This window comes from Momordica charantia, assembly GCF_013281855.1.
Source record: "Momordica charantia cultivar OHB3-1 chromosome 6 unlocalized genomic scaffold, Mcharantia_2.0 BLBB01000006.1, whole genome shotgun sequence".
Classification (NCBI taxonomy): Eukaryota; Viridiplantae; Streptophyta; class Magnoliopsida; order Cucurbitales; family Cucurbitaceae; genus Momordica; species Momordica charantia.
Window position 1 is genome coordinate 3,731,740 of NW_028275164.1, and position 26,383 is coordinate 3,758,122.

Consider the following 26,383-nt stretch of genomic DNA (forward strand, 5'->3'; position numbering starts at 1 on the left):
TTTCTTTCTCAAATTTTTTAAATTTTCTAAAAGTTAGTTATCTACCTTTCATACTTTATTTTTAGCTCTTTTAAAACATAAAAATAAAAAAGCAAAATTAAATTTCAAAACCAACAAATAGAAAACAAAATAGTCATGTTTGTTAGTTTGGGTTTGAAAAAATGTAAAAAAAAAAGAGGACGCACGTGCAAAATGCAAGAAGAGTACACGTGCGAGTATTGGTTCCATTTCATTTAGATTTGTGAACTGTTGGTAGCTTTTCCGTCTACTCAAATTCCGTCTTGTCTTAAAAAGCCGCAAGCCCAGCAGCGAGGCGGGCATGGTCGCGGCCAATACTCCGCTCCACACCCCGCCATCGGGGCCTGCCACTGCCCACCACCCTTCCACCACTCTCTCTCGCCATTGCTCTTCCAACCCCTTTGCTCGCTTCCGACCCAAGCCCTTGCCGGATCCTGCTGCTGCTCTGTTGCTGTCCCACCGGCCCAAGATGGACTTGCCCCGGCGAGTGGCTGCCCCTTGCTTCGGGAGCCGCCGCAGCAAAGGCCTCAAGGTCGACCCTGATTTCGGCGGCCAGGAAATTTTCTATGCCGATGCCAAGGCCGCGCCGGAGCACCTTGTCATCATGGTCAATGGTCTAATTGGGAGGTACTCTCTCATTCAATGCGCTTTCTTTGTACTCTGATCGCTACTGATTGGTTAAATTTAACTCTCGGAATGTTGGTATTTTAATTTTAGCCTGTTAATTTGTGATGGGATCTGCGTATCCATCAATCCTTCTGCCTTTCTTCATTTGTTCAGTGCTGCAGATTGGAGATACGCTGCAGGGCAGTTTGTGAAGAAGCTTCCTGATAAGGTTATCGTACACCGTAAGTGCTTGATATTCCTTTCATTTTGTAGGTAACACGTTACCACTCCATTAACTGAACTATTGTTGAAGTTCAATGGATTCTGTATGATGTATGCATTTGATGTGAGGATTTTTGTTATTTTTTACTTTTTTTTTTTTGACAAAGATGGGCTACTTTTAGTCAATCAATACTAAGACAAATTGCATCATACAAAGACTATTTTGGGTTAAGAGACGAAGATAATTGGCCAAATCATCTATTTAAGAGAGGATTTGTGCCAAATTTGAAACGGTTAGAAACGAATCCACCTTTAAGAATTTTTTCAAATACCACCTTAGATGTGCAAAAAGTCACACCATACAACTGGACTAAATTGGGTTTCCCCCGCATTCTAAATCTTGATCCAATCTTTTAATTTCAATGTTGCTTAGTGTTTGAATGGAGAGAAATTGGGCGTGTATGCAGAAGCTGAAATAGTGTCCGTAGGGTGAACAATAAATCTATAACCATCAGTGCAGTTTAAGACAACAAAACTGAATATCATATTCACAAAAAAGGCAAAAATATAACAGAATACACCCGGAACTTTAGTGAAAAAAGGGGATTGCAATGGATTTAGAATTCTGAATTGGTAAGTTCCCTTTCTTTTGTGTTTTCACTTAAAGATGCTTGTAGCTGATCCAAATGCTAATGCACCCTTCTCTTTCTTTCATGGAGTGACCTCAGGAATAGTCTTGAAGATATTCACACTTGAACCTTTCTAATGTTGAATTTTTGGATTCATTGTGCTGAAACTCCTTCATGTCGACCTATTATGTGTAAAGGTCAAATTATTTCTTTGCTTCTAAAATAATTTTATTGAGCAGGCAGTGAGTGTAACAGTTCAAGATTGACATTTGATGGTGTTGACACGATGGGTGAAAGGCTTGCCAAAGAGGTATATTGGTGATATGTATTACTGATCCATCTCAGCTAAGTCTAACAATAGCATCCCTATAAATATTTGGGTCCTCTATCTAGATAGTTAATATTCTTGTTGGGTTTTCAAAGGATCTTACTTTGAATAATGTTCAATACAGGTGTTAGCTGTGGTGAGATGTAGGCCAGAGGTGCAGAAGATCTCTTTTGTGGCCCACTCTTTAGGTGGGCTTGTTGCAAGGTATGCCATTGGAAGGCTTTTTCATCATATTCCTAGATTGGAATCCTCAGGCGCTCCTGAAAATTCCTCGGCTGAAGAGCAGAAGCAACATCTTGAGCAATTTCATCATGCTAGAATTGCTGGACTGGAACCTGTGAACTTCATAACATTTGCAACCCCACATTTAGGTTCACGTGGAAATAAACAGGTGACTATGTTATTTGTTAAATAAACTTTTGCACTTTAGCAATCAAGTCATCAAGCAAAACGTTGAAAGATTTGTTCAAGAGTGTGCATTTGCTTTTCTGTAGCAACAGGGCTATTGCTTGTTTATTTTAATTTTCCATCTCCCACAATTCATTAGTCATCCTTCACATTATTCATAAGCAAGTTGTTAAATAAACTTTAGCATCATCGTAATCAAGTAATCAGGCAGAAAGTTCAAAGAGTTGTTGACAGTGTATATTGTCTTTCCCTTAGCAACAGGGCTATTACCTTTTGACTTTAACTTCTCATCTCTTGCAATTCATTAGTCCTATTTGACCCCCCGCCACAAAACCAATCCCCTGTGGATCCTTTCCTTTTTTCTGGTAGGGTGGGTTGGGGTGGACAGAGAGAGTGTGTGATTTATCAATTGAAACATCTCCTTTTTATAGCTTCTTGTTCCTTTTATTTCTTCAGTTCCCAGTTCTTGGTGGTCTTCCTTTCTTAGAGAGAGGAGCTTCTCAAACAGCACACTTAGTTGCTGGGAGATCTGGAAAGCATCTTTTCCTTACTGACGACGATGATGATGGAAAACCTCCCCTTCTCCTAAGAATGGTTACTGACGCCGAAGACCTGAAATTCATGTCAGTGTTGCCTTTTGTACAATAATCGTAAGTTGCCTCTACTATGTAAGTTATCGTGTTTGACTTTATATTGTCTTTGTACTTTTGATGTTTAGCTCAGCATTACGCTCGTTTAAGCGTCGGGTGGCTTATGCAAACGTGAATTATGATCATATCCTTTTACACTCATGACATAAATAAATGGTTCATTTCTTGTTGACATAGTGGTAGAGGCTTGAGATGTTAATATATTATAAGCTTCCTGATCACAAAATGTCATGAGCTCAGACAATAGTTGCAACTTTGAACCTAAGAAAGATACAGAGGTCAGAGATTTACCTAATACAGAAAAACAATAAGAAGATTTTATAATGTTAATCTTCACTTATTATTAGATATGGTTGGGTGGAGAACATCATCTATTCGCCGTCAACATGAGCTCCCAAAGGTAAGGTTTGCTTATCATCACATGTTTTAGTTGTATGTTCGTTGAGCCTTTTCTAGGGGAAGATTGAACCATAGTTTCAAACAGTTCTTATTTTCTTCTTATTGGTGACCAGTCAAGTGTGCTTATGACAAATGACAAATACCCACATATTGTCTTTGTGGAGCAATCAAGCCCTGATGACATCTTCAATAAAGCATCGCTAATTATAGATCAGAAAGTTGACTTGGAAGGTTACCTTCTCTCTAACTCTTTCTCTAAGACCCCTATATCTTCTCTCCTATATTTAAGTCCGTTAACTGATGCCTTGCGATATGCATGAATCTATTTGGTAAAGGAGTTCAGAAAAGAAACTACACCATTTTATTTTATCAGTTAGTTACCCACAATATTTTTAGTTCATGGTTTCTCTCCATAGATGAAATCTTTCGTACTTCAGTGATCATTTTACCATAACATCCCCATCCTCTGCTGAAATGTTTGAAAAGACCGTACAATTTTTTTCCAATAATCCATGCATATATACATCAAATTTGATGACCCTCTGCTATGTTAGTTAGTGAATAAGTTTCAAGGTTCAATATTCTAGATTCCGGGCTGGATGGATCTAGTGCATGATTCATAGGGGGTCTTGATTATCAACAAAATTTCATCTGTTATCATCATTAGGGTATTTAACGTTATTTCTAGTGCCATGACTAAAATGAAACATACATCAGCCTACATTAAATGTTAAGTTTGTTTATTGCATTTTGATCTCTTTATTTCAATTGAAGATCATCCATTATTTTTTACGTGGCCGATATTTGATATCAATTTTGAGAAGAGATGCGTTCTACAAGTAGAAAATGGTAGATCAAAAATTAGGAAAATTATGTGGAAACTCAATAGCATTCCGCTATTCTCGTCCATGTATGTTCTCTGTCTTGCCATCAGCTTCTTTAAATATATACTTTGAACTTGACCATCTCTCCAAGTTCTCTTTGTGCGTACTTCTTAATTTCTCCTGTCTACTCTTACTTGTGGTTGAAATAATTTTTTCTTATGATACGTAGAGGAAATGATTAGAGGTCTTAACCAAGTTCCATGGATACGAGTGGATGTTAGCTTTCAGAAAAGCAGACAGAGATATATTGCTCATAACACCATTCAGGCAAGTACACAGAGTGAAGTGGATTCTGTGAACATCTCTGTTCAAACGTATCTTTCCTATTTATTATTCAGATCTACAGTTTTATAGTTAGCTTTTGAACGGGTACCGCTGAAGTATTCTCTCAGTACCTCTGTTCTGACTTTTGCAATCTTTTCCCATTTTCGATGCGGACCCATCTGACATTTTACGTAACATTTGATTGATGCTTTCAGGTAAAGAGCTATTGGTTGAATTCTGATGGTGCAGATGTGGTTTTCCACATGATTGATAACTTTGTTTTATAGAAGAATCTCAAACTTGGGATGAGTGATTTGTAGTATAAGGATGAGCTTATCTGCATAGTCATGTAAATTTTTACCAGCAATATATAATCATGTATTCTTTAACAGTGTAGGACCTACAAGACATCTTTTTATACCTCATCTCATGATTGTTGCAAATATTTTCTACCTCTCATTTTCCCTTGTATTTTCTTTTGTATAAACACATTCTGAGTTTCCCCCCTGCCAAAGACTTTTCGTTCTAATTTTTTTCACCTGTAATATTCAGTTCGATATATATGGAGGGAATTGGGATTATCTTATGTCGCGTAAAGTATACTAATGTTTATTGATTTTTTGGTATACTCTTGACTCGAATTTTGCCGATTTGCTGTAAATTTCTTGTTGTACTGAAAGAATATGTTTAAACACGAGTTGATTGAATGTTTGAAACATGGAAGAGTGGTGGTTCCTGATATGAAATTTTGAATTGAATTTCCGACTCCAATTGTGAAGCCAAGAAAATTAATGGGGGAGAGAATTTATAGAGGGAGATGGTTTCTGATTTCAAGAGCAGCGCAGTATGAAATTCAAAACTTGCAATGTGAATTGGAAAGCTTAGATGCAGATGAAATGTTGATATTCACGTGTCCATTTGAAGTTAATGAGTAGGCAACCAATTGTTGTTCTTCTTCTTTCGTGCATTCAATTGTTATACTTCTCTTCAGCAGGGTTCTCTTTCTGACCTCTCGCACATGGCTTATAATTGTTTGAGATGAGCTACTTGAATTCACGAAAATGGGAAGTGTTTTTTATCCTTAGTGTTCATCCCATCTGTGAGGATCATAGAGAGCGATAGGAAACGATGGAGCTGACTAAACCCCTCGCACATGGCTTCTTCCTAATCTTCGAGCATGGAGTGGACACCATGTTTCCAAATAATATGGAGTGGAGCCGAGGATGTGAAATTTCAAACTCTACTTGACCGACCTCTTTGCTTTTAAGGTAAATTTTCTTTGCTTTTAAGGTAAATTTTCACTTTTCGCTTTCCACCCTGTCGCGTCCAGTAGATAATGGATTTTGGTATATAAATAAAGACAACATTTTTTAATATTATAAGACCTTTTGAATGAGATAAAATCACATGGGTTTAAGTCTAAAACTGATATTATCATACTGTTGTAAAAATATGGGGATGTTCGTGGGCACGTAAATTTCGTAACGTAGCTTTGAGTTCTTTCTCAGCCCACCCTGACTTTCAACATCCAATAAGTTGGGCGGTTGGAATGAGGTTTGACTTTTCTTTGTTGGAGGAATTTCCAAGAGTGATAAGAGGGTAAGCAAAACATTATGTTAAACATGGAGTGAGTTTATTTGACTACAACTTGTCTTTTTCATGTCGCCTTAAACAACAAATTAAACATGGTTTTAAAGAAATTGAAATGGATTGGGTCAACTTGTTTAAATGTTGTAGTTTCTGATATATTTTGGTTAAAAGTCGTCGTTGGTTGGATGATACCAAAATTAGAACCAACTCCAAAGGAGATGGGGCAAATCAAAATGAAAAAAGCAATGAGCTTGTTGTACAATGTACAGCAGCTCTGACTTTTGTGATTTATAGGTAGTAATGAAAAGAGATTACTTTTTGGGGATTGATTGTTTTGATGAGGTAAAGTGAGATTTAGCATCAAGTGTAACAAATTAGGATAACCAGATGCATTTCTTTTGGCTAAACTACAAAAAGAAAAAAAAAAAAAAAAGCTTAACTTTGTCCTTTATTTTAAAAATAAATTTATCCTTTCAAAAATTTCAATAGGATCACTGGCTTTAATAAACATTTCAAAAAAAAAAAAACTTTTTAAGCAAGAATCCATTAACATTTTGAACGAAAATTTAACATGCCCGAGTATGTAACAATAAGATAATTAATGGAAGCTTCCTGGAAACAATTAAGTAGTACTACAACAAATTTGACCTTTAATGTGGTCAATTGTGAACTCATAATTATTTCTACTTATGATATTTTTTTTACTGTCGTTAAATGTCAAATTTGTTGTGATGCCAGCTAACTATTCTAAGCAACATTAATTGGCATATCGTTATGAATTCTGCCACGTCAATTTTTCGTTGGAAAGATGTTCAAATGGTAATTTTTTTGAAAAGGTTAGGAAAAAGGAGTGGTAGTGTTTGAACCTTTTGAAAGAATAGGAGTATTTTTTAAACAAATGACAAAGTTCAAGGTTTTTATTTTTGGTTCCAAAAGTTTGAATTTGGTGTCTATTTAAGTTTTTAAAATGTACAATTTTAGTCCCTAAATTAAAAAAAAAAAGTTCGAAATGGTCCCTCGACTCGTTTGCTAATAGGTCCTTGGGGTTTTTCCTCCTCCTCCGTGTTTTCTCCTAACGGTATTATCATACCTCCAAGTATCTCCATAATAATATGTTATTGTCCACTTTAGTCATAATCATCCGGAAAAAAAAATGACACGTAGGTTAAAAATAATATAAAATTAATTAAATATCTAACTCATGAAGTCCGTCAGTGATTGGAGTTTGATAAAAAATGCATTTTACAATTGAATAACATCTTATTTGGTGACCTGATTGTCGCTCTCTCCTTCTCTCCTCCGACGAACCTCATCGCCGCCAAAAGCCACTGTCGTCATGGATCTATCAGGAATGAGGAAGCCAACCAACAAACGTCTCCCAGAGAAAAAAAATACTATAACAAAAAGTTTTTTATTAAATGAATATATTTTTTTCAAGTCGGTAACTTATATTATTGTTTTCCTTAAAAAAAGAAAAAGAAAATTGAATCGCTTGATACCATCAAAGAGTTCCTCCATGTCCCACACACGCACTGGCACTGGCTTTCGGTACTCATACACTAAAAAACATGATTCACGTTTTTCTTTTCTCTATTTTGCCCAATTTGTTGATTTTTTGGTTTTCATGGGAGTGGGGACTCACCCTCTCATCCTCGTCTCACAAACATTAATCGCAATCTGATTAATTCATCGTCTGTCTTCGCTTATTGATGGATTAATTTATACCATGTTATTATAGGTTTATTTAGGAGTAGAGTAAAAATTAAAAGGTGGGAGTTTTAGTAAATGAATGGGGTATAGAAAAGGTAAGAAATGTAGAATTATTGAGAGTAAAAAACTTGGAAGAAAATGGTGGGTGGGAATCTTAAGAAATAATGAATTTTGTTTGGGCACCACAAAATAAAACAAAGGATTGAGGTCACAAGTGTTTGGATGTATGCGTCTGGCTGATGGAAAGTTGGAAACTCCTGTCCCGTCCCACAAGCATGTGAAACATGCGAGGATTGAGACAATTCATTTTACTTTTATTATTTTTCAACTTATTTTACACTTTTCTTAATTTTCTACATTTTTTTTTTAATTTTCAATTTTGAATTTAACTAACAAAATTGATGTGTTTTTTTTTTAATTAATCTTTCTTTGAAAGGAAAAGTAAAATTAAGAAATAGAAATATAGAGTCCATTTGAAGAGTTCGACGGGGTTGAGGAGGCTAATCTTCAAGCCAAACAACCTCCATGTTTGGAGATAAGCAAGCTTGACCAACGACAATAAGTAGCAACATTTTCACTCCTTTTTCTATGGCTAAAGAAGGTATTCGGTTTGTAAGGTGAATGTAGACAAAGTTCCATATTGATTATGGAAGAACATGATCTGTGGTATATAAGAGAAGACAATTATCTCCATTGGTATGAGACATTTTGGATTAAACCAAAAGCAAAGCTATGTCCAAAGTGGACAATATATTACTACCGTAGAGATAACCAAATGAGATCTTTTGGACTTTGAAAATTTCTCTTTGCATATGACATTAACACCTGGAAATGCATTTTTTTTATAAGTGAATGATTGGAGTCCGTTTCAATTGATGTATGTTGTTAAATTATTGGCTTGTGAACATATTTAGACATGCTACTCTGGCATGTCTAACGCATTTTTTTTTAACAAGTGAATTGGGTTTCAAGTATTTTAATTTGTCAATTTAATGAACACCATTTTTTTACAAGTGATAACTTTTGATACATTATGGACAATTTTCTTTGAAAGATTAACGACCCATTTGAGAATTACCTAAAGGATTTTTTTCACAAGCTTGAACTTGACTGTAACTGTTTGTTTTTATTGTTCAATAATTTGCAGTGAAGAGATAAAACCATCCATCTTGAAGATGAAATATTATCGACGTTTTATCCATTAAGCTAGGTTCGAATCGATCAATTTTTACCTGAATTTTCTTTAATTAATGATAATAACACATATGCCACCCACGTTATCAAATAAAAGAGATCTATTATGTTATTGAAAATATTCAGCTCCACCTTAGAATTTTTACCATTTTAATAGTCATAATAAACCTATTTCAATCTTCTTTATATACAACCCAAATTAAGAAAAAAGGTTTGATATTGATAGAGATTCACAAGGACTAAATTGTAACTATACAACATAATGAAATAAATTAGGAGATCTTTTGTAGGTCCAAAATCTAGATTGCATTATTACATTTCTAAACCACTAAGTTCAATATTTCAATTTTCAGCCTTTTTAAATCACTGCATTATTAAGATTTAAGGGGGCCACTTGATTTTGGAGCTTATATGGCATTAAAGATTTAATTTTAAAAAAATCTAAATATATAGATATTTATTATCCCAGACTAAACTTAGGGTTTATTTGTCAACATAGCTTAGCTCAACCATAATTGGTACCTGTATCTGACCAAAAGATCATAGGTTCGAATCTTCCATTCCACTCGTCGTATTAAAAAAACTTATGATTTATTTGAGTAGAGTCAGACATGTTCATGAAAAGTACACTAAAAAATATCCTTAGGGAGAGTCCATTTTGTCAAGTTGAAATTAAAAAAATCTTACCTTTAAATTGCACTTCAAATAAATAAAAAATTATGACCCGTTTTCTTGAAAACTTTCACAATATTTTACTCGCACAATGATGATTTGTGCTGCGGACAAATACACACCGTTGAAAAAGTGGGGAAAAGCAGCTGATTTCTGATAAGGATTGCAATTCCGGTAATATTAAAAATCTCTCCCTATTTTCTAAAATAATAATAATAAAATAATAAATAAAAGACACAGCTTTTTATTAAAAAGAGAATTACAAAAATTTATATATTTATATTTATAGCATTAGATTTAATATTTTACAAAAAAAAAACCATAATTTGAGACCCATCAAAATCTCTTTTGTTTAGGAAAAAAAAACGAAAAAAAATAATGGTACTTTTATAAATACATATTTTATTTTATGACATTTAGTACAATTTCCTCAAAATCATTCGCACTATATGAAATAAAAATTTTCACTCATATTTTAAAAGATTATATTCAGTTTATATTCTTTAAATTAGATCAAGGAGTTTATAATTGGTTGATTTCACAACTTGACAGCGTGACGCATCAAATTTATCCAATTTTTGACCCAGGAAAAAATAGTTTGTAGAAAGAATGATTTTTATATCTTATAATTAAAATGAAAAATATGATGCCCAAATTTAAAATAGCATAAAGATTAAAGGGAAGGCATTTTTCAAATTTAAAACATGTGATGATAGTAAATTTGATCATATTGCTAAATATTATTTGACCGAGAGTGTTGAAAAATAAACAAATTTTTAAATGATTTGGGGCTTAAAGTTGAAAAATAACAATTAATTAAGTGGCCAATATTTGGATTACTTCTCCAGAGTAATCATACCAATCCAATAAATCTGATATGAGATTTGCTCTCTTAAATATATCAGAAGGCAGACATCGTCTGGCTATTTCTTTTAGTCGCATGAAAATCACCTTTGTTTTCAATCATTTTAGATGCAGTCAAACAATTTTAAGATATTCTTCTTTATTTTTTTAATGTATTTATTTAATAAAAGATAACAATAATATGAAACTTTCAGGAGAGATGACAATAAAATCTATAAAAAAAAAAAAAGAAAAAAGAAAGATTGATAAACACAATTCTCTAGTTAATTTTTTAAATGTTATCTATGGCTCCAAGAACGTTGATAATATAACTAATAAGTAAAATATAGAACATAAAATTATTAATAAAAAGGCTTTAAAAATAGATTATCTCATTTCTAGTAACATGGTTATATCCGTTTTTTAGCTTTTTTATAATTTTAAACATGAACTTGCTAACATTTTCTTTCTAAACATTTTTTTAATACATTATAAAAATTTTGTTAAATATTTATATAACTCTAGGTTTGTTTCTAAATTTTGTTTTATATATTATTATTTTTTTAATATAGCGAGAATATGGAAATTTGAACTTCTAACTTCAAGAAAAGTAAAATTTCCTTTTTTATATATTAGAGATACTAAAAAGATAGAAAATAAAAGAAAATACTATATTTCTACGATCTCATTCATTATCACTAAAACTAAAAATAGAGTAAAATTTTCAGAAGCGACCATTTTCATCAACTACCAATGCAAGTACTAAAAGAAGAAGGAAAAAAAAAAAAAAAAAAACTACCAATGGAAATACAGAACTATGTGCTGAGGCACACACCAGCCAATCAAATTTCAAACATCTATATTATATTATTCTATATATACAGAGTGAGAGTGAGAGTGACAGGATGTTATTTTGTTATCAGCCATACATTTCGAAGATATGAAAACAAGAGCATGTACGCAAGCGGGAAACGTGAGCCACGTGGTTGACCCTTTCCAATTTATTATTATTATGAAAAATACACGGCTCTCTCACATATCTCATACTAACCCCTATTAAATGCTCAATATTGGAAAGACAATATTTCGTTCTCACTGACGAGGACAAAAATATTTTTCTATTATTACTATTATTTTCTAAGAAAAATTAATATTCAATCATATTTCACGTTAAGTTCCCAAATTTAATGCATAACAAATTATGTAAAACCGTAGTTTTATCAATACTCTTGATACGTGTCTCCCAAATTATTATTCTTTTTTATTATTGGAGTTGCGGGTTAAATTCTTATTTGAACTAAAATATTAGGTTTGAGGAAAGTAATATGAACGGATGAAAAAAAAGAAAAAAAAGAAGGGAGGTGATGAGAATGAGTGATGGGGTGTGGCTAATCATTGATTAATTATAGTTTATTGTAATAAATAGGTCACGTGAATCTTATTTATTTTTGTTGTCACAAAACTAAGAATTGAACTGCTCGCACGATCGAAAAGAAGAGGTGGCACGTGCAAAAGGGAAGTAGTGGGAGGAATTAGCGAAGAGTAATGAAATGAATGAGAGTGGTATTATAAAATGGTGTAATAAGTTGGTTTAAAATTGCACACTTTCCATCTCCTCTCTCTCTCTCGCCAAGGGGAGGGCATTGTGTGGTAGTACGACCAAACGACGACCACAAGCATCAACGAACCCATCTCGATCGATCCAGTAGCAGCACACAATGTCTTCCCTCCTCACCAACTCTCTTCTTCCTCTCCTCCGAGCTGGAGCATCCCACGACTGGCGTCTCACCTTCAAACCCAAGCATAAGGTCCGTCGTCTCTCTTATCTTAATTTTGAGAAATTAATTAATTATAGTGATAATATATTTTGATGTACTACTGTACTTTTGCAGTCGTTGAATGGGGTGGTTTTTTGTTGTGGGGGTGGGGATAATGGGGCATTTGAGGAGAGACAAAGGTTGGCGGCGGCGGTGAAGAAGAGCGACGACAGTAATGGGGGAGTAGTGAAGTTGGAGAAGCCGCCTCTCAGCTTCACCGGAGACAAGCCCTCCACTCCTATACTCGACACCATCAACTATCCCAACCACATGAAAAATCTCTCCATCCAGGTGCCTAAAACTAAAATAAACCATTAAACGGCCATGTATTTAATTAATAACATTTTATTTAACTGAAAATTTAATATTTGTAGGAGCTTGAATTGTTGACGGACGAGATTAGACAAGAAGTAGTGTACACGGTGTCCAAGATAGGTGGGCATCTGAGTTCGAGCTTGGGTGTGGCGGAGCTCACGGTGGCGCTTCACCATGTATTCAGCGCTCCAGAAGACAAGATTATTTGGGATGTGGGTCATCAGGTATATTCTAATTACATATACATGTTACTATAAATTATAATGTTGTCGCGTGTCGGGGAATTAACGGAAATTAATTAATTAATTAATGGGCAGGCGTATGTCCATAAGATGCTGACCGGTAGAAGGTCGAAAATGCATACCATCCGCCAAACCTTTGGGCTCGCCGGGTTTCCCAAGAGGGAGGAGAGTGCTTATGATGCCTTCGGTGCTGGCCATAGCTCTACCAGCATTTCTGCTGGTTTAGGTACTCATTACCTCTCTCTTTTCTCTCTTTTTTTAGCTACGAAATAATTAAAATGGTGAAAACGTACGGGATCAAGATTCTAACTCTGCCATAACTAGTCCAACTAGGTCTTATTTTGGTGGTGAAAACTTATTTTGTACTCTTCCCGTTCCATGTTCCATATTTAATAACTAAGAAAAAAAAAAACAAAAGTATATATTTTTTTAAAAAATAACAAGTTGTCAATTTTTCATTCAGAGTCAACATAGACATGTATTATCACAATACCAGAAAATAGAATAAATACCAATTAATTGATTAACTTTTTAATAACGACGAGTAACAGGATATCTCCTCATTTATTTTATCTTTCTTATCATTCATTTTCACTCTCCACCTCAGATTTAAATTAAATGGAAGCTGTAGATTCAGAAACAGTGTTTCCATCCTTTACTTTTATCTTCAACTTTTTACTAGATTCCCCTTATCCATTAATTTTAACAAAGAGAGAAATAATAATAATAAAACTTTCAACAATAATTGAAAATATTTAATTCCTTGTGAGATTAGTTCTCACACTAGTTTTTTTTTAAGAAGTCTTATCCTCCTTGAAGGATTGACAACTAAAAAATATATAAAAACAAAGATTTTTTTCTTTTTATAAAAAGTTAGTGATTTTTTTTAGTACAATAAATGGTGTGAGAATTCGAATCTATAATCTCTCCATTAAAGACTAGTGTCAATTACAATATCCTTAAATTCATGTTGGAAAAAAAAATTAATGAGTTGTTAATTGGCAGGGTAGACTAACTGTTTTTTTTTTTTTCAAGGAGTGGGAATTCGAATTTACAGTCTCATAGTTGAATTATGCGAGTGTATACAACTTAAATCGAGTTTTTCCATTTTTAATTTGTATTATTGCAGCAATTTCGACATTTTTTTCTTTAAGAAAGAAAAAAGAATTAAAAAAAAGTGTTCGTTTGGTTGTGCAGGTATGGCCGTAGCAAGAGACATGCTGGGGAAGGACAACCACGTAGTAGCGGTGATAGGCGACGGAGCGATGACAGGGGGGATGGCCTACGAGGCACTAAACAACGCCGGATACCTTGACTCAAATCTCATCATAATCTTGAACGACAACCGCCAAGTTTCCCTACCCACCGCCACAATCGACGGCCCTGCTCCTCCCGTCGGAGCCCTCAGCAAGGCACTCACTAGGCTGCAGGCCAGCAAAAGGCTTCGACAACTTCGGGAAGCGGCCAAGGTAATTAACCAATCATCACTCCATTCAGAGAAATAGAGCTGAAAATTAAACAGTAATCAATTAATTAATTAATCAATTGGGTTTACGATACAGGGGCTGACGATGCAGATTGGGGGCCAAGCGCACGAAATAGCAGCCAAAGTGGACCACTGCGTGAGGGGAATGGTTGCAGGAACAGGATCGGGGGCTTCCTTGTTCGAAGAGCTTGGAATATATTACATAGGCCCCGTGGACGGCCACAACGTCGAAGATCTGGTCTACATTTTGAAGCAGGTCAAGGCCATGCCCACGCCTGGCCCCGTTCTCATCCACGTCGTCACCGAGAAAGGAAAAGGCTATCCTCCTGCCGAAATCGCCGCCGACAAAATGCACGGTACACCAAATTATTTATTCAATTTTAAATTGGTTTGGAAAATTGGATGCAATGCAATGGCGAATTTTAGTAATAGAAAGAGTTTAATTTTGCACATGGTTACAGGAGTAGTGAAATTCGATCCGATGTCGGGGAAACAGGTAAAGACCAAGACGGAAACCCTTTCCTACACCCAATACTTCGCAGATTCACTAATAGCAGAAGCAGAGAGAGATGAGAAAATCATAGCCATCCACGCGGCTATGGGAGGTGGCACTGGCCTCAACTATTTCCAGAAGCGATTTCCCGAGCGTTGCTTTGACGTGGGAATCGCGGAGCAACACGCTGTGACGTTTGCCGCTGGCCTGGCTGCCGAAGGCCTCAAGCCTTTCTGCGCCATTTACTCTTCGTTTCTTCAAAGAGGGTATGATCAGGTGGCCCATGATGTCGATCTTCAAAAGCTTCCCGTGAGGTTTGCTATAGACAGGGCGGGGCTAGTGGGCGCGGATGGTCCCACCCATTGCGGAGCATTCGACACCACTTTCATGGCATGTTTGCCAAATATGGTGGTGATGGCTCCCTCTGACGAGACGGAGCTTATGCACATGGTCGCCACTGCCGCCGCCATCGACGATAGGCCTAGTTGCTTTAGGTACCCAAGAGGGAATGGTGTTGGCTCTGTTCTTCCCCCTCACAACAAAGGCACTCCATTGGAGGTACATACGCAGCCTCTATCCGTTTCTTTCAATTAATGCCATTTTGAATTGAATTGAATCGTTGACAAATTTGTATTTGTATTTGTATGTGCAGGTGGGCAAGGGAAGGATCCTGCGAGAAGGAAACAGAGTGGCCATTTTGGGATACGGGACAATAGTACAAAGTTGCATAGCCGCGGCGGAGGTGCTCCAACAATACGGAATTAACATAACGGTGGCGGATGCGCGATTTTGCAAGCCACTAGATGGAGAATTGGTGAAGCAATTGGCAAGAGAGCACGAGGTACTCCTCACCATTGAAGAAGGATCCATTGGAGGATTTAGCTCTCATGTTTCCCACTTCCTCGGATTGAACGGATTGCTAGATGGGAATCTCAAGGTATTCAATAAAACTGAGTTCCACATTTGAATTTGATTTGTGATAATAATGTATAAAAAGGTTTGAGTTCTAATTTGGGGTGGCGTTGGCGTTGGTGCAGTGGAGGGCAATGGTGCTTCCTGACAGATATATCGACCATGGATCACAGAAAGACCAAACCCAAGAAGCAGGGCTGAGTTGGAAGGACATAGCCGCCACTGTTTTGTCACTTTCAGGGAAAAGCAAAGATAGCCTTCAACTCCTTAACTTATGAATATTTTTGTTCAGTAGCCAGCCCCAGCCCCAGCCCCAGCCCCGAGATTCATTGGTTGTAGTTAGTGTGTGTAAATACAAATAAGATTTGTTAGTTAATATAACGCAATAGTGACTGCAATGTTGTTACCCCCGGCCCCCTCTCATGTTTCTTCTCCACCTATGGATTTTTTTAATCTATTCCACGGGGGTTTCTGGTTTACTTTGAAAGAATCAAGAACTATAAACAAAGTTGGTTTGTGTACAATCTGTGTGTGAATTTCTATCTATTTCATGCTTTTAAAACAGAACATATAATTGTTATCTTTATCCAGTAAAATCTTTTAATTTAAATACATATGTGATGAATGTGGATGTGGTGGAAGCTGTAGGCATTCACGAGTCTTCCCTGGAACTTGAGATTGATTCTGCACATACTCGTGGGATGTTAGTTCAAGAAAGTGTGGATCAATTCAAAGTGGGTTTTTAATCGTCGAGGAAATCAAGAACTTTCTAGTGAATATAATGAAAAAGTATTTGTTTTGAATAATAATGTCCGTACATTTAATTGGTAAAAGATTCAAATTTTTAATCTTGTACAAGTTGCAACACTGGGGACGCCTTTTCGATTCATTTGAAAGAAATAGTTTAATTCGCAAAATTATTGACCATACCATAATAGAAACTTCAAATATCTCACCCTCAAATTGAATTTAGAAAGAAAATAATAGATGCCCGTTGAGATTGGTGGAGCCAAAACGAGACGTCAGAACGAGTTAGGGACAAGTCGGATCAAGTCGAGACACGTCGGGACAGAGCAAGGTTGAAAACAGGAGGAGCGGCGCGCTGCAGGCCAAGGAATAGCAGCGCCGCGGCATGGGACAGTGCCGTGACGTTGTCCGCGCGAACGATGACGCTGTAACGCGATTTTATAAAAGCAGCAGCTTCGGTTATAGGTTTTTTTTAGCCGTAAAAATGTAGCAATTCAAGGTTTTTCAGCAGCATCTGAGCAGGAGAGTGGACCTAGCCCATAAACCGTTCGGTGAATCAGTATAAATCTTGTGTCGTTTATTGTTTTTTCTGTTTTTCTATTGTGTCATGTGATTGACTTAGGTAACTGGATTTAACTCTGGAAGGATAAATTATACAACGACAACAATGTCAATATTTTTTTTATTTATATAGTTTTAGTATATTTTGGTTAAAATATTTTTAAATGAACTTTCTTATTTAGTTGGACATTGAGTATTAAAATTAAGAAATAACTTTTCTAATTTTAAATCTTTTGATTTTTTTTTTATTTTTTGATAGTGTCCGAGCCAATTTCAATTCTTTATAATTTACCTTGGCTTCTTTGTATTAATTTGCTGAGTTACTAAAGCGTGTATATTTCTATAATTTTAATAATAATAGTAACTGATAATTTTGATTCATTTAATTTTTTTAATTATAAATTATTATTATTTCATGGTGTTATTTATAATATCGCACTGTTGTTTCTGTAATTTAAATTATTATATGTTATCAATGAAAAATGTACTCTCAAAGTATCACTCAAGGGGGGAAATTAAATGTGTGATGGACAATAGTATGGTTGGGCTTTTTTTCCTGGTTTTTTTTTTGGAGGAAAATATAGTTGGGCTCTTTATTTTTATTATTATTATTATTATTTGCAAAGTTGGGCTCTTTATTAAACTGTGCATCAAAGTAGTATTTTATTTTTATCGATTTGATTCTAAAATTAAACTGGGCAAGCAAAGGAGAAATACCATCGACTTCTTTTCATAGTTAGTTATTTATGAATGTATATTTAATATTTCACAGCTAGAAGATTTCAGATTTAAAAATACATATAAAATGTGCAATATGGTTAATTTATTTTATTTTACTTATTTATTATTATTATTATTACTATTATTTTTTAGAACAAAAAGAATACAAGCAAACTAACAGGAAGAAACAAAAGCAAAACCAGAAGAATCAGCAACAAGAATCCGAGAGATTCCTAAAGCGGTCTCTTCGACCCACAAACGATTCAAATGTCGAACCAAATCCATCTGAGCCGGCTAATTTATTTCTTAGTATACGTTAATATATATTAAAACCCGATCAATTATTTAATATAAACTTCGTACTTATATAAAAGGACGAATTCTAAAATTCTTTGGAAAAAGAAAATCTTAAAACTTCGTACTATTGGTCCCTTAATTTTATTTTCATTATCGTTTTTCTATGATAGTTTTAATGTGACATTGCACTCAATATATTTTTTGAAATATAACCAAAACTTTATATTAAGTGTAGAATTTGTATTAAAATTATACAAATATGGAAAAAAAGTAGTGACAATGCAAAGATCAAAACAAACATTTTGAAAAGAATTAAAATGAACATTTTTAAAATACAGGATTGAAGAATATAAATTAAAAGTATAGGGATCAAAATAGTAATTTAATCTAATATCAATTATTGATTTTTTTAATTTTCTTAAGGAATTTTAATTTTAAATAATTATGACACTCTGTATTTAAATTGACCTTTTCATAATAACTATTTATTTAGAGCTCTATACTCTCCCCGGAGCTATATAAATAAATAATAGAAAATGATGAAAAAAATTAGTATTGGGTTTTCAGACACATTTTTTTGGGTTCAAAACTGTTCCATGGACAAATTTTAATAATATCATTCCTCATCAAATTTCTCGACCTTGATCATATGACCTATATTGGCATCTATCAAGCAAAAAACTCATTGTCATTGGCTTGTTATTCTTTTTTTTTTTTTTTCTTGAAAATACGATTTCATACATGTGTTTAACGTTCAGTCAATCAAAATAATAATATTTTAAAATGAAAAAAAATATTCAAACAAAGCCAAAAAAATTTATTTACGGTTAAATGGAATAGAAATAAGACATTTAAAAAAGTAATTTCAGAAAATGGGGCAGGATTAGGAAGTAGGAAGACGAGAATAGGGTTGATGAGTATTGTCGTGGAGGTTAATCTTACAAGTCATTTTCGACTTTTAGCCAAGGGCACATGGAAAGCGACAAAACAGAGCTGGACCAACAACTTTGTAGGTTGGCCCATTACTTTTTATCTCTTAATTACTGAGGGACAAACCCTTGTCACTTTCTCACTCTACTTGTTAAACTACCCTACAACCAACCAAGATAAACAAAAACAAAAACAAAGGAGAAATCGAACCGAATTATATATATTTTTTTCAATTAGGCACGATTCTCAGTTCGAGTTGATTAATCAAGTTTCTAAAACTGAAAGACGCAGTTCAATTTTTATTTGGATTTTAGAAAACAAATGCAAATAAAACGAACCACTTATGTATGTATATATATATATATATATATATATATATATATATATGTTATTTGTTTTTTAATTTTAGAACTTCTCAAAATCCCAACCCCTTAAGCCAAATACCAGTAATGACATGTCCCTTCCTAAGTTGCCTTTTCTTTTTTGGTTAGCATGCACATGATCCACGCCACACGCCAGTCTTAATTTTCAATCTATGTACTCGCAACCTGCTCGTTTACTTGCAAAACCACAAATCAAATTAATAAAATCATTAGTCTGCAGTTTATACACTAACTTTAATTCACACGGTGGTTATTATTATTATTTTAAATTCAATTTGGTTTGTGAACACCCCTACATAGATCTATTTGATCATTTAAATATATTATTTTAGAGTAGAATTGGTCATAACTCTTTAGTCTTTATGTAGAATCTAATTTTAAAAAATTTCTAAATAATGAAAATAAAATGAAATTTGGCTGGTTCGACCGTGACCCCGAGAAGCGAGAAGAGGAAATGCCAGAGTGAGGAAGTTTTATCCTAACTAAAAACCAGATGGAGGATGAAATGACGTCATCCGTTGCGTATAAATTAACTAGACGAGATTGCCCCTGATTTGTGGCATGGGAGTTTGTGGTGTCAAATTACCATAAAGTCGCTATCAGCGTGCCAGGTGTGCCAGACCAACAGGCCCAGCAAACCGCGTTGCGTTTATTGATACGAATCATATCTCCCTTGGAATTAAGTTCAGGGGCATTTCCGTCACTTCCCTTTCAAACCTCTATCGCTCTCACCATCTATGTCAAAATTACTTTTCTTGAGCTTAAATTACCTCTTTCATCATTCCTATTCATCTTACTTTTCTCCCTATAATTTTAAAATTTTCATTATGGTTTACTTTATAGTCTTATTAAGTTTCGAAATGAATGAAAACAAAGTCTCACGTTGATTAGGGAAGATCATGATTCATGCATGATATATAGATAAGGACAATTATTTCATGGGTATGAGGTATTTTGGGTGAAACTATAACGTCATACAATTGTGAAGATACTCGAAGTACTTGGGGTACCATTCCCTCAATAAGTGGTATGAGAGTCATGGTCTAAACCTAACTGTGTCGGTGAATCTTCGAGTGCCGAACAAAGAAGTGAAGCTATGACGGAAGCTTTGGATAAGAGCAAGCTCTCGTTCAAGTCCAAGAGTAGACGAGTGATGGACTACTTGAGGGGAGGCTTGGTGGTACTTTCTCCGAGGGGAGGATTGTAAAGGGAATGCAAACAAAGTCTCACATTGGCTAGGGAAAAACATGATCCATGATATATAAATGAGAACAATTATCTCTATCGGCCGTATGATGCATTTTTTGTGAAACCAAAAGCAAAGAGTTATGTCCAAAACGGACAATTTCACATCATTAGGGAGATACTCGAGGTACTTGGTGTACCGTTGTCCTTAACACTTTTTTCTACATTAACAATATCTTTGTACATGACATGTTATTTTAGATGTGGTAAAACAAGTAATTGATGAACTATATTGAATTGTCAACTATATGAAAGTTATATGAAATTGAATAATTATTGTTGAAAATAGGGCAGGTTGCTGTCGATATTCTAACAATTAGATAACGCTACTTCAAATATGTGTATAAATGTATTGACATCAATTATAAGTTTTCTCACAACCATGTCTCATTGATTAATTATATGTTTCAATATACATGTTGCACGTTAATATGTTAATACACGTATATTTAAAGTCACTTCATCTATCTATTAAATAATTAACAACAAAATAATATTAATAAAGACCAAATAGTTATTTTTAAAGTTTAAAGATAAAATTGAAATACACCTAAAAATTCAAATTCTAAAATGAGTTTTAAACCTAAGACGTCTTACTATCCTTGCTAACAACTAAAAGATATTAAAATTAGTATCAATTGTTCTTAATTAAATTAAAAGAAATAAGATTAACCTACTCTGAAAAAATGAGATCTATAAGTTAAGATATTTAAATGATTTTGTCTATTCGAATATAGTTCAATAACTAAAATACATATTACTAAAAAAAATCAATAGTTAAATCTTTCACCCTATAAATAGGGTTGAAGTGAGAAAATTTTCAACGAGTTCTAACATTTAGGTATAAATTTTCAAGATAAAAGGTGAAGCATTTAAGTACCAAACTAGAAAACATCATTCTTTTTTGTTTTACTTTTTGTAGACAAATATCATAAAATATACCAATCTGAGATGTTTAGTTTGCTTAATCAGCTATAGTTACGTCAGTACAGAATATTATCATAAAGGTACATACAATATCTAAAGGTAGATTGGTGTTTCTTTTCCCTCTCTTTCCTATGTTCTTTAGTACATAAATTGGTTCGCCTTGTTACTCCCCTTCGTGTCCTTTTTATGGGTAGATTAACAAATGTATGAGTCTAATATATATATATTTTTTTTAAACTAATTGAACTAGTTAAGATATTTATCTCTGATTAAAAAGTAGTAAGTTCAAATCTCCAACTCATGTATTATACTAAAGAAAATGTGCGTATTTTTTTTTTCATTTTAACCGTCTGAGATATATATTCAACCGTTAATTAGTATGTGAACTTTTGAATACAGTCTAAAAACTAAATCATGTGGATTTAATCCCAATATAAAGAGTAATTAACTCATGTGTTTATGTATATATGTTCGTGATGAAAAAAAAAACCCAAATTTTTTACAATCTCATAGTGTGTTCTCCCTCCGACCCCACCCCAGTTACACAAACACTCTCTCAAAATTTTATACCACTCAAACCAATTAGAGTTAGTCTACAAGCTTAAATGTTTTAATTGAGATTGATAAAACCCAAAGTTATTAACTACTTTTACAGTATTTGAGGGCCGTTTGTTTTTCGGGAATGTAGATGTCCGGCATCTACATATGTCTGGAATTTCATATACGTGAAATTTTAAATATCTGGCATCTTTAGATAACCCATATTTGGATGTTTGTTTTGCAGTAATCTTGGGAATGTGTTAAATTTATAGAATGTTCCAAAAATGCCCTTACGAATATTTATATAATTGATAAATTCATTTAATATAATAGATTTATTTGAATTGATTTATTAATTTTTTATATTTTATATTTTATTTTGTACACGAATTAATTCATATTAACTTAATATATATTTCATATTCAACTTTAATAGTTTTCTAAAAAGACAATCATATAATTTATGCTATATTGGGTGAAATTTATTTATCCTATCATCACATTATATTTAAAGTTTTCTAAAAAGACAATCATATAATTTATGCTATATTGGGTGAAATTTATTTATCCTATCATCACATTATATTTTTTTAAGAGAAAAAATATCAAAGGTATCTTGATTGTAAAAAAAATGTTGCTTTTAAAATTGTATATTGATGATAATAAATATTATTAATAATGTAATTTAATATTTAAAATAAAATGGAGATATTATATAATTTAATTACAATTTATTTTACATACAAATCTAATATACAAATATACATAATAGCATAAAGTTGTTTATTAGACCATGTGTACATTAATTTATTTTAATTATAAAATTAAAAATTTTAAATAAAGAATTTTTTTAGGAAAAATTATAGAAATTGATGAAAGAAAATATATGGAGAAAAAAATGAAGGACAAAAATGTAAAAATAGATGTCCTCAACACGGGAATCTTGAAAACCCGTGTTTCAAAAGGCATCCAAAACTCGTAAAGTGCCTCCCGCATCCTAGGATACCTGGACATCTCAACATCCCCGGGTATCTTACATTCCCACAAAACAAACGTGGGAATCCAGATGTCCGTCCAACGAAAATTTGGGATTCCCACAAAACAACTTCCTTTTCGACGTGGGATAATTGATTTTCAAATATTTTGTCAAAAACCTTACCGTTGGTACAGTTAGGATAAGGTTTTGGTATATACTTATATTTTGTTCAAGATGTAATACATATATTCCTATGTTCTTAACCAATTCAACAATTTGTTTGGAAGATTTTGCTTAATTTCTTAGAATATATTAATCTGGGGATTTTGTGACAACCCTACAAATAAATGGTTGGGGGAGAAGAAGACGTTGGTATTGAAGCAGCTTTCTTTGGCGCGCGTTTGGCTTACCTAAATAGAACATTCGTTAACTAAAATATTTTAATTAAGATAAGGACTGATTAATTATAAAATAACTGATACCTTATTTGTGTAGGCTTTATAAATATGCTATGTTAAAGTTAGCGTGGTTGCAAATTAAAAACTTTATAAATGTGCACTGTATTTAGATATGAAAGTTGAAAAGATAGTGGACTTTTCGGTTTTCCATTAATTCTTGTTTTTGTACTATAAGTTTCCACATAAATTCAATCAATTCTCTTTCTAACAGCTAACTCTTATTCTTCTGTCTTTGTCAAGCCTAATGCCTTAAATATATAATTACCATTTGATTCAATGTTCTACTTTAAGTTATGATAAATTCTTTTGTATTGTTATTTTAAAAAAATATTCTCAAAATTAATACAATGCTCTTATTGTCATATTGTATCTGAAATGACACATTAATTTCATTGATTGAACCATGACAAGACTTATACGGACATTGTTGAGGCATAAATTTAACCTATCGAAATTATTAAATTTACACTAATATTCTACGATAAAAGAGATTCGACAAAACCTTAAAAAAGAAAAATTGCACACTCCAAATACTTTAGGTCATAATTGGAATTTTATGTAAATATGGCAAAAAGTAAAGTTTTGTAACACACCATTATGATTAGTTTTCTTCGATTTTTAGAGTGAAAAAAAGGAAAAAAACTCATGTCACTAAGATATAGAGAGGAAAACTTAAGCTTATTTGAATATCTTCCCCAATTTGAATTCCTTGGATGAGGAAAATTCAAATTCTTAAGGTGAATTTTTTGAAATTAGAGAAACTATAACTTTTATTTTTCTCACTATTTACTTTGTTTTACTTTTTGGAGAATAATTGAATAATTATTAAATAGCGAAGACATATAAAGGTTTAGATTAAGAAAATAACCAAAGTAGTTTTCTTTATTGTATTCGTAAAAATGTTTAAATTATACTCTAATCTCTACAATTTTGGGCTTATTCCAATCCAATATGACATTACAAATATTAGAATCAAAATTTAAATCATCAGTGGAAAAGATAAATTTTCTCGATAAACCGCATTGCATTTATTAAAAATTTTAAATTATTTTTTAGTACAAAGAAGTTTTGGGAGGTAAGTAAATGTCCTAATAAATAAATAAGTTGGGTCTGTTGTGTATATATGAGTTTCGCTACTTAAATTATATCTATTATTAAATTTTGAAAGGAGTGAATTAATCATGTTTTTTTAATACAATTATCGAATTCATAATCTCTTGGTTGAATCATATTAACCAATAATTACATATGTTTTTTAAATTAGTTCATGTCCCTTTCAAATGCCTATTTAACAAACTAATATTTTAAAATATTATTGTACTACGAAAAAACTAATATTTCAAAATGAAAAACAGCGACTAGTCATTTAAGTTGAAAATACAAATTTCTACAAAAACAGATAGGAAAAGAAATTGGAGTTATTTGAAAAATATTTTTAGAATAAAATTTCAAAAATCTGTAAAAGAAAAAATACTTGTTATTTTTCCTCAAATTTGTTTAGTATGATACGAGTCTGACAAATGATTTATTTTTAAAACAAGATGAAATTATTTCTTCTAAAACAATAAAAAATTCACAAAGTATTAACTTCTATTATAAATTAAAAAATAAAATAAAATAAAAACGATTTTAGAAACCGTTTTTGAGGCTATATCTTATTTTTCTTCTAATTTATTAATATCTTTTAAGCTAAATATATATTATTAGTTAGTTTTTTCCATTTAGCCACCATTATTTAAAAGATTTAAATTTATATGTTATATTTTAATATTTTTTACCCATATAAATGTTAAAATTATCTGATCATAAGCTTCCAAAGAGAATAAAATTCGAAGTTTACCCTCATTTTTTTAGAAATTAGAAAATTCTCTCCCAAATGACATTTCTTCCCCTTTAAATGTTTAATAAATTTACTAGCTATTATTTGATTATTCTATGCAGACTTGTTATGAATTTTTTTTAATAATGCTTTATTTTAAATATATATCAATCTCAAACTATTTTGAAGGATAATTATTGGAAAGAGATGACCTGCCACTTCACAATTTCCGAGTTGTATGGTGTCTTGCTGCGTTTTATTTTTTTATTTTTTATTTTGGTATGAAAGATGACATGTGCCATAATTGTATAAAATCATCACTTTAACGTGTTGGGTTCAAGGCTCTATTATAATAAAAAATAGAATTTATTTTTGCTTACATGAGCATATCTCAACCGTACGACGTATAATTTTTCAATTATTATTCTAAGAAATAGTTTGGGTGTTGATACATATTTAGTATAAGTTTAAAATAAAGTATTATTAAAAAAAATCCCCCGACCTTTATTAGCCCATCTTAATATTATTAATCGAGAGACTAAATTAAAATATTAAAGATGAAGCAAAAAAATAAAAATAAATTTAACCACATTATAATTAAATTGAAAACTGGAGAGTGGAAGGGGATTACCGGAGCAGGCAGTAAGCATTGTGGAGACAGGTAACCCTTCGTCGCCCGGTGCTTAGACAGAAACCACCAACAACTTTATTCTGACTTTTGATTCCCCGAAGAGCCAATAATGGTCTGGTGGCGGGGCCCACCTGCTCCAGTCACCCTTCATTTTTTGTTTTCTTTTTCTTTTTCTCTCGAGCGGATAGTTTTGACTTAATTATTGTACGACACTCAAAATATCAATTCTGCCCTGGATCCCCTGGCTTTCCGAGCCTTTTATACTCGTATCTCTCTCAAACTCATTTGGACTTTTCACTCCAATTAATTAATTTATCCATCTTTTCTTTTCCATGTTAGATCCTAATTGCTGCGGTTAAGTGCTTATAATTATAATTAAAATAAAATCCTTTACACGCATCATAGACCGACCAAAAAGTTTGGATGGACCTAAACCTTGATTCCCATGATTAAATTAATATATATGT

At 33.0% G+C, this 26,383-nt stretch overlaps 2 protein-coding genes across 3 annotated transcripts; both read left to right on the forward strand.

Annotated features, from left to right (window-relative positions):
* Positions 1-257: 257 nt before the first annotated feature.
* On the forward strand, positions 258-4,994 carry LOC111007237 (uncharacterized). Of its 2 annotated transcripts, XR_015791789.1 has the most exons (11): positions 258-645; positions 799-866; positions 1,715-1,785; positions 1,928-2,194; positions 2,668-2,834; positions 2,930-2,985; positions 3,209-3,261; positions 3,374-3,491; positions 4,035-4,170; positions 4,314-4,411; positions 4,624-4,994. XR_015791789.1 is itself a non-coding variant. In XM_022279530.2 (10 exons), the coding sequence occupies exons 1-10, from the start codon at positions 320-322 to the stop codon at positions 4,693-4,695; spliced, it is 1,296 nt and encodes a 431-aa protein (XP_022135222.1). In that variant the 5' UTR covers positions 260-319; the 3' UTR covers positions 4,696-4,994. The 2 variants fall into 2 exon arrangements, 1 of the variants encoding a protein (XP_022135222.1); XM_022279530.2 differs by lacking the exon at positions 4,035-4,170 and having other exon boundaries at positions 260-645.
* Positions 4,995-12,003: 7,009 nt separating this feature from the next.
* On the forward strand, positions 12,004-16,206 carry LOC111006873 (1-deoxy-D-xylulose-5-phosphate synthase 2, chloroplastic). The gene is made up of 9 exons (XM_088125673.1): positions 12,004-12,225; positions 12,310-12,525; positions 12,609-12,773; positions 12,867-13,017; positions 13,989-14,260; positions 14,354-14,633; positions 14,739-15,328; positions 15,423-15,707; positions 15,808-16,206. Exons 1-9 carry the CDS (start codon positions 12,136-12,138, stop codon positions 15,958-15,960), a joined length of 2,202 nt encoding a protein of 733 aa, XP_087981799.1. The 5' UTR covers positions 12,004-12,135; the 3' UTR covers positions 15,961-16,206.
* The last annotated feature ends 10,177 nt before the right edge of the window (positions 16,207-26,383 follow it).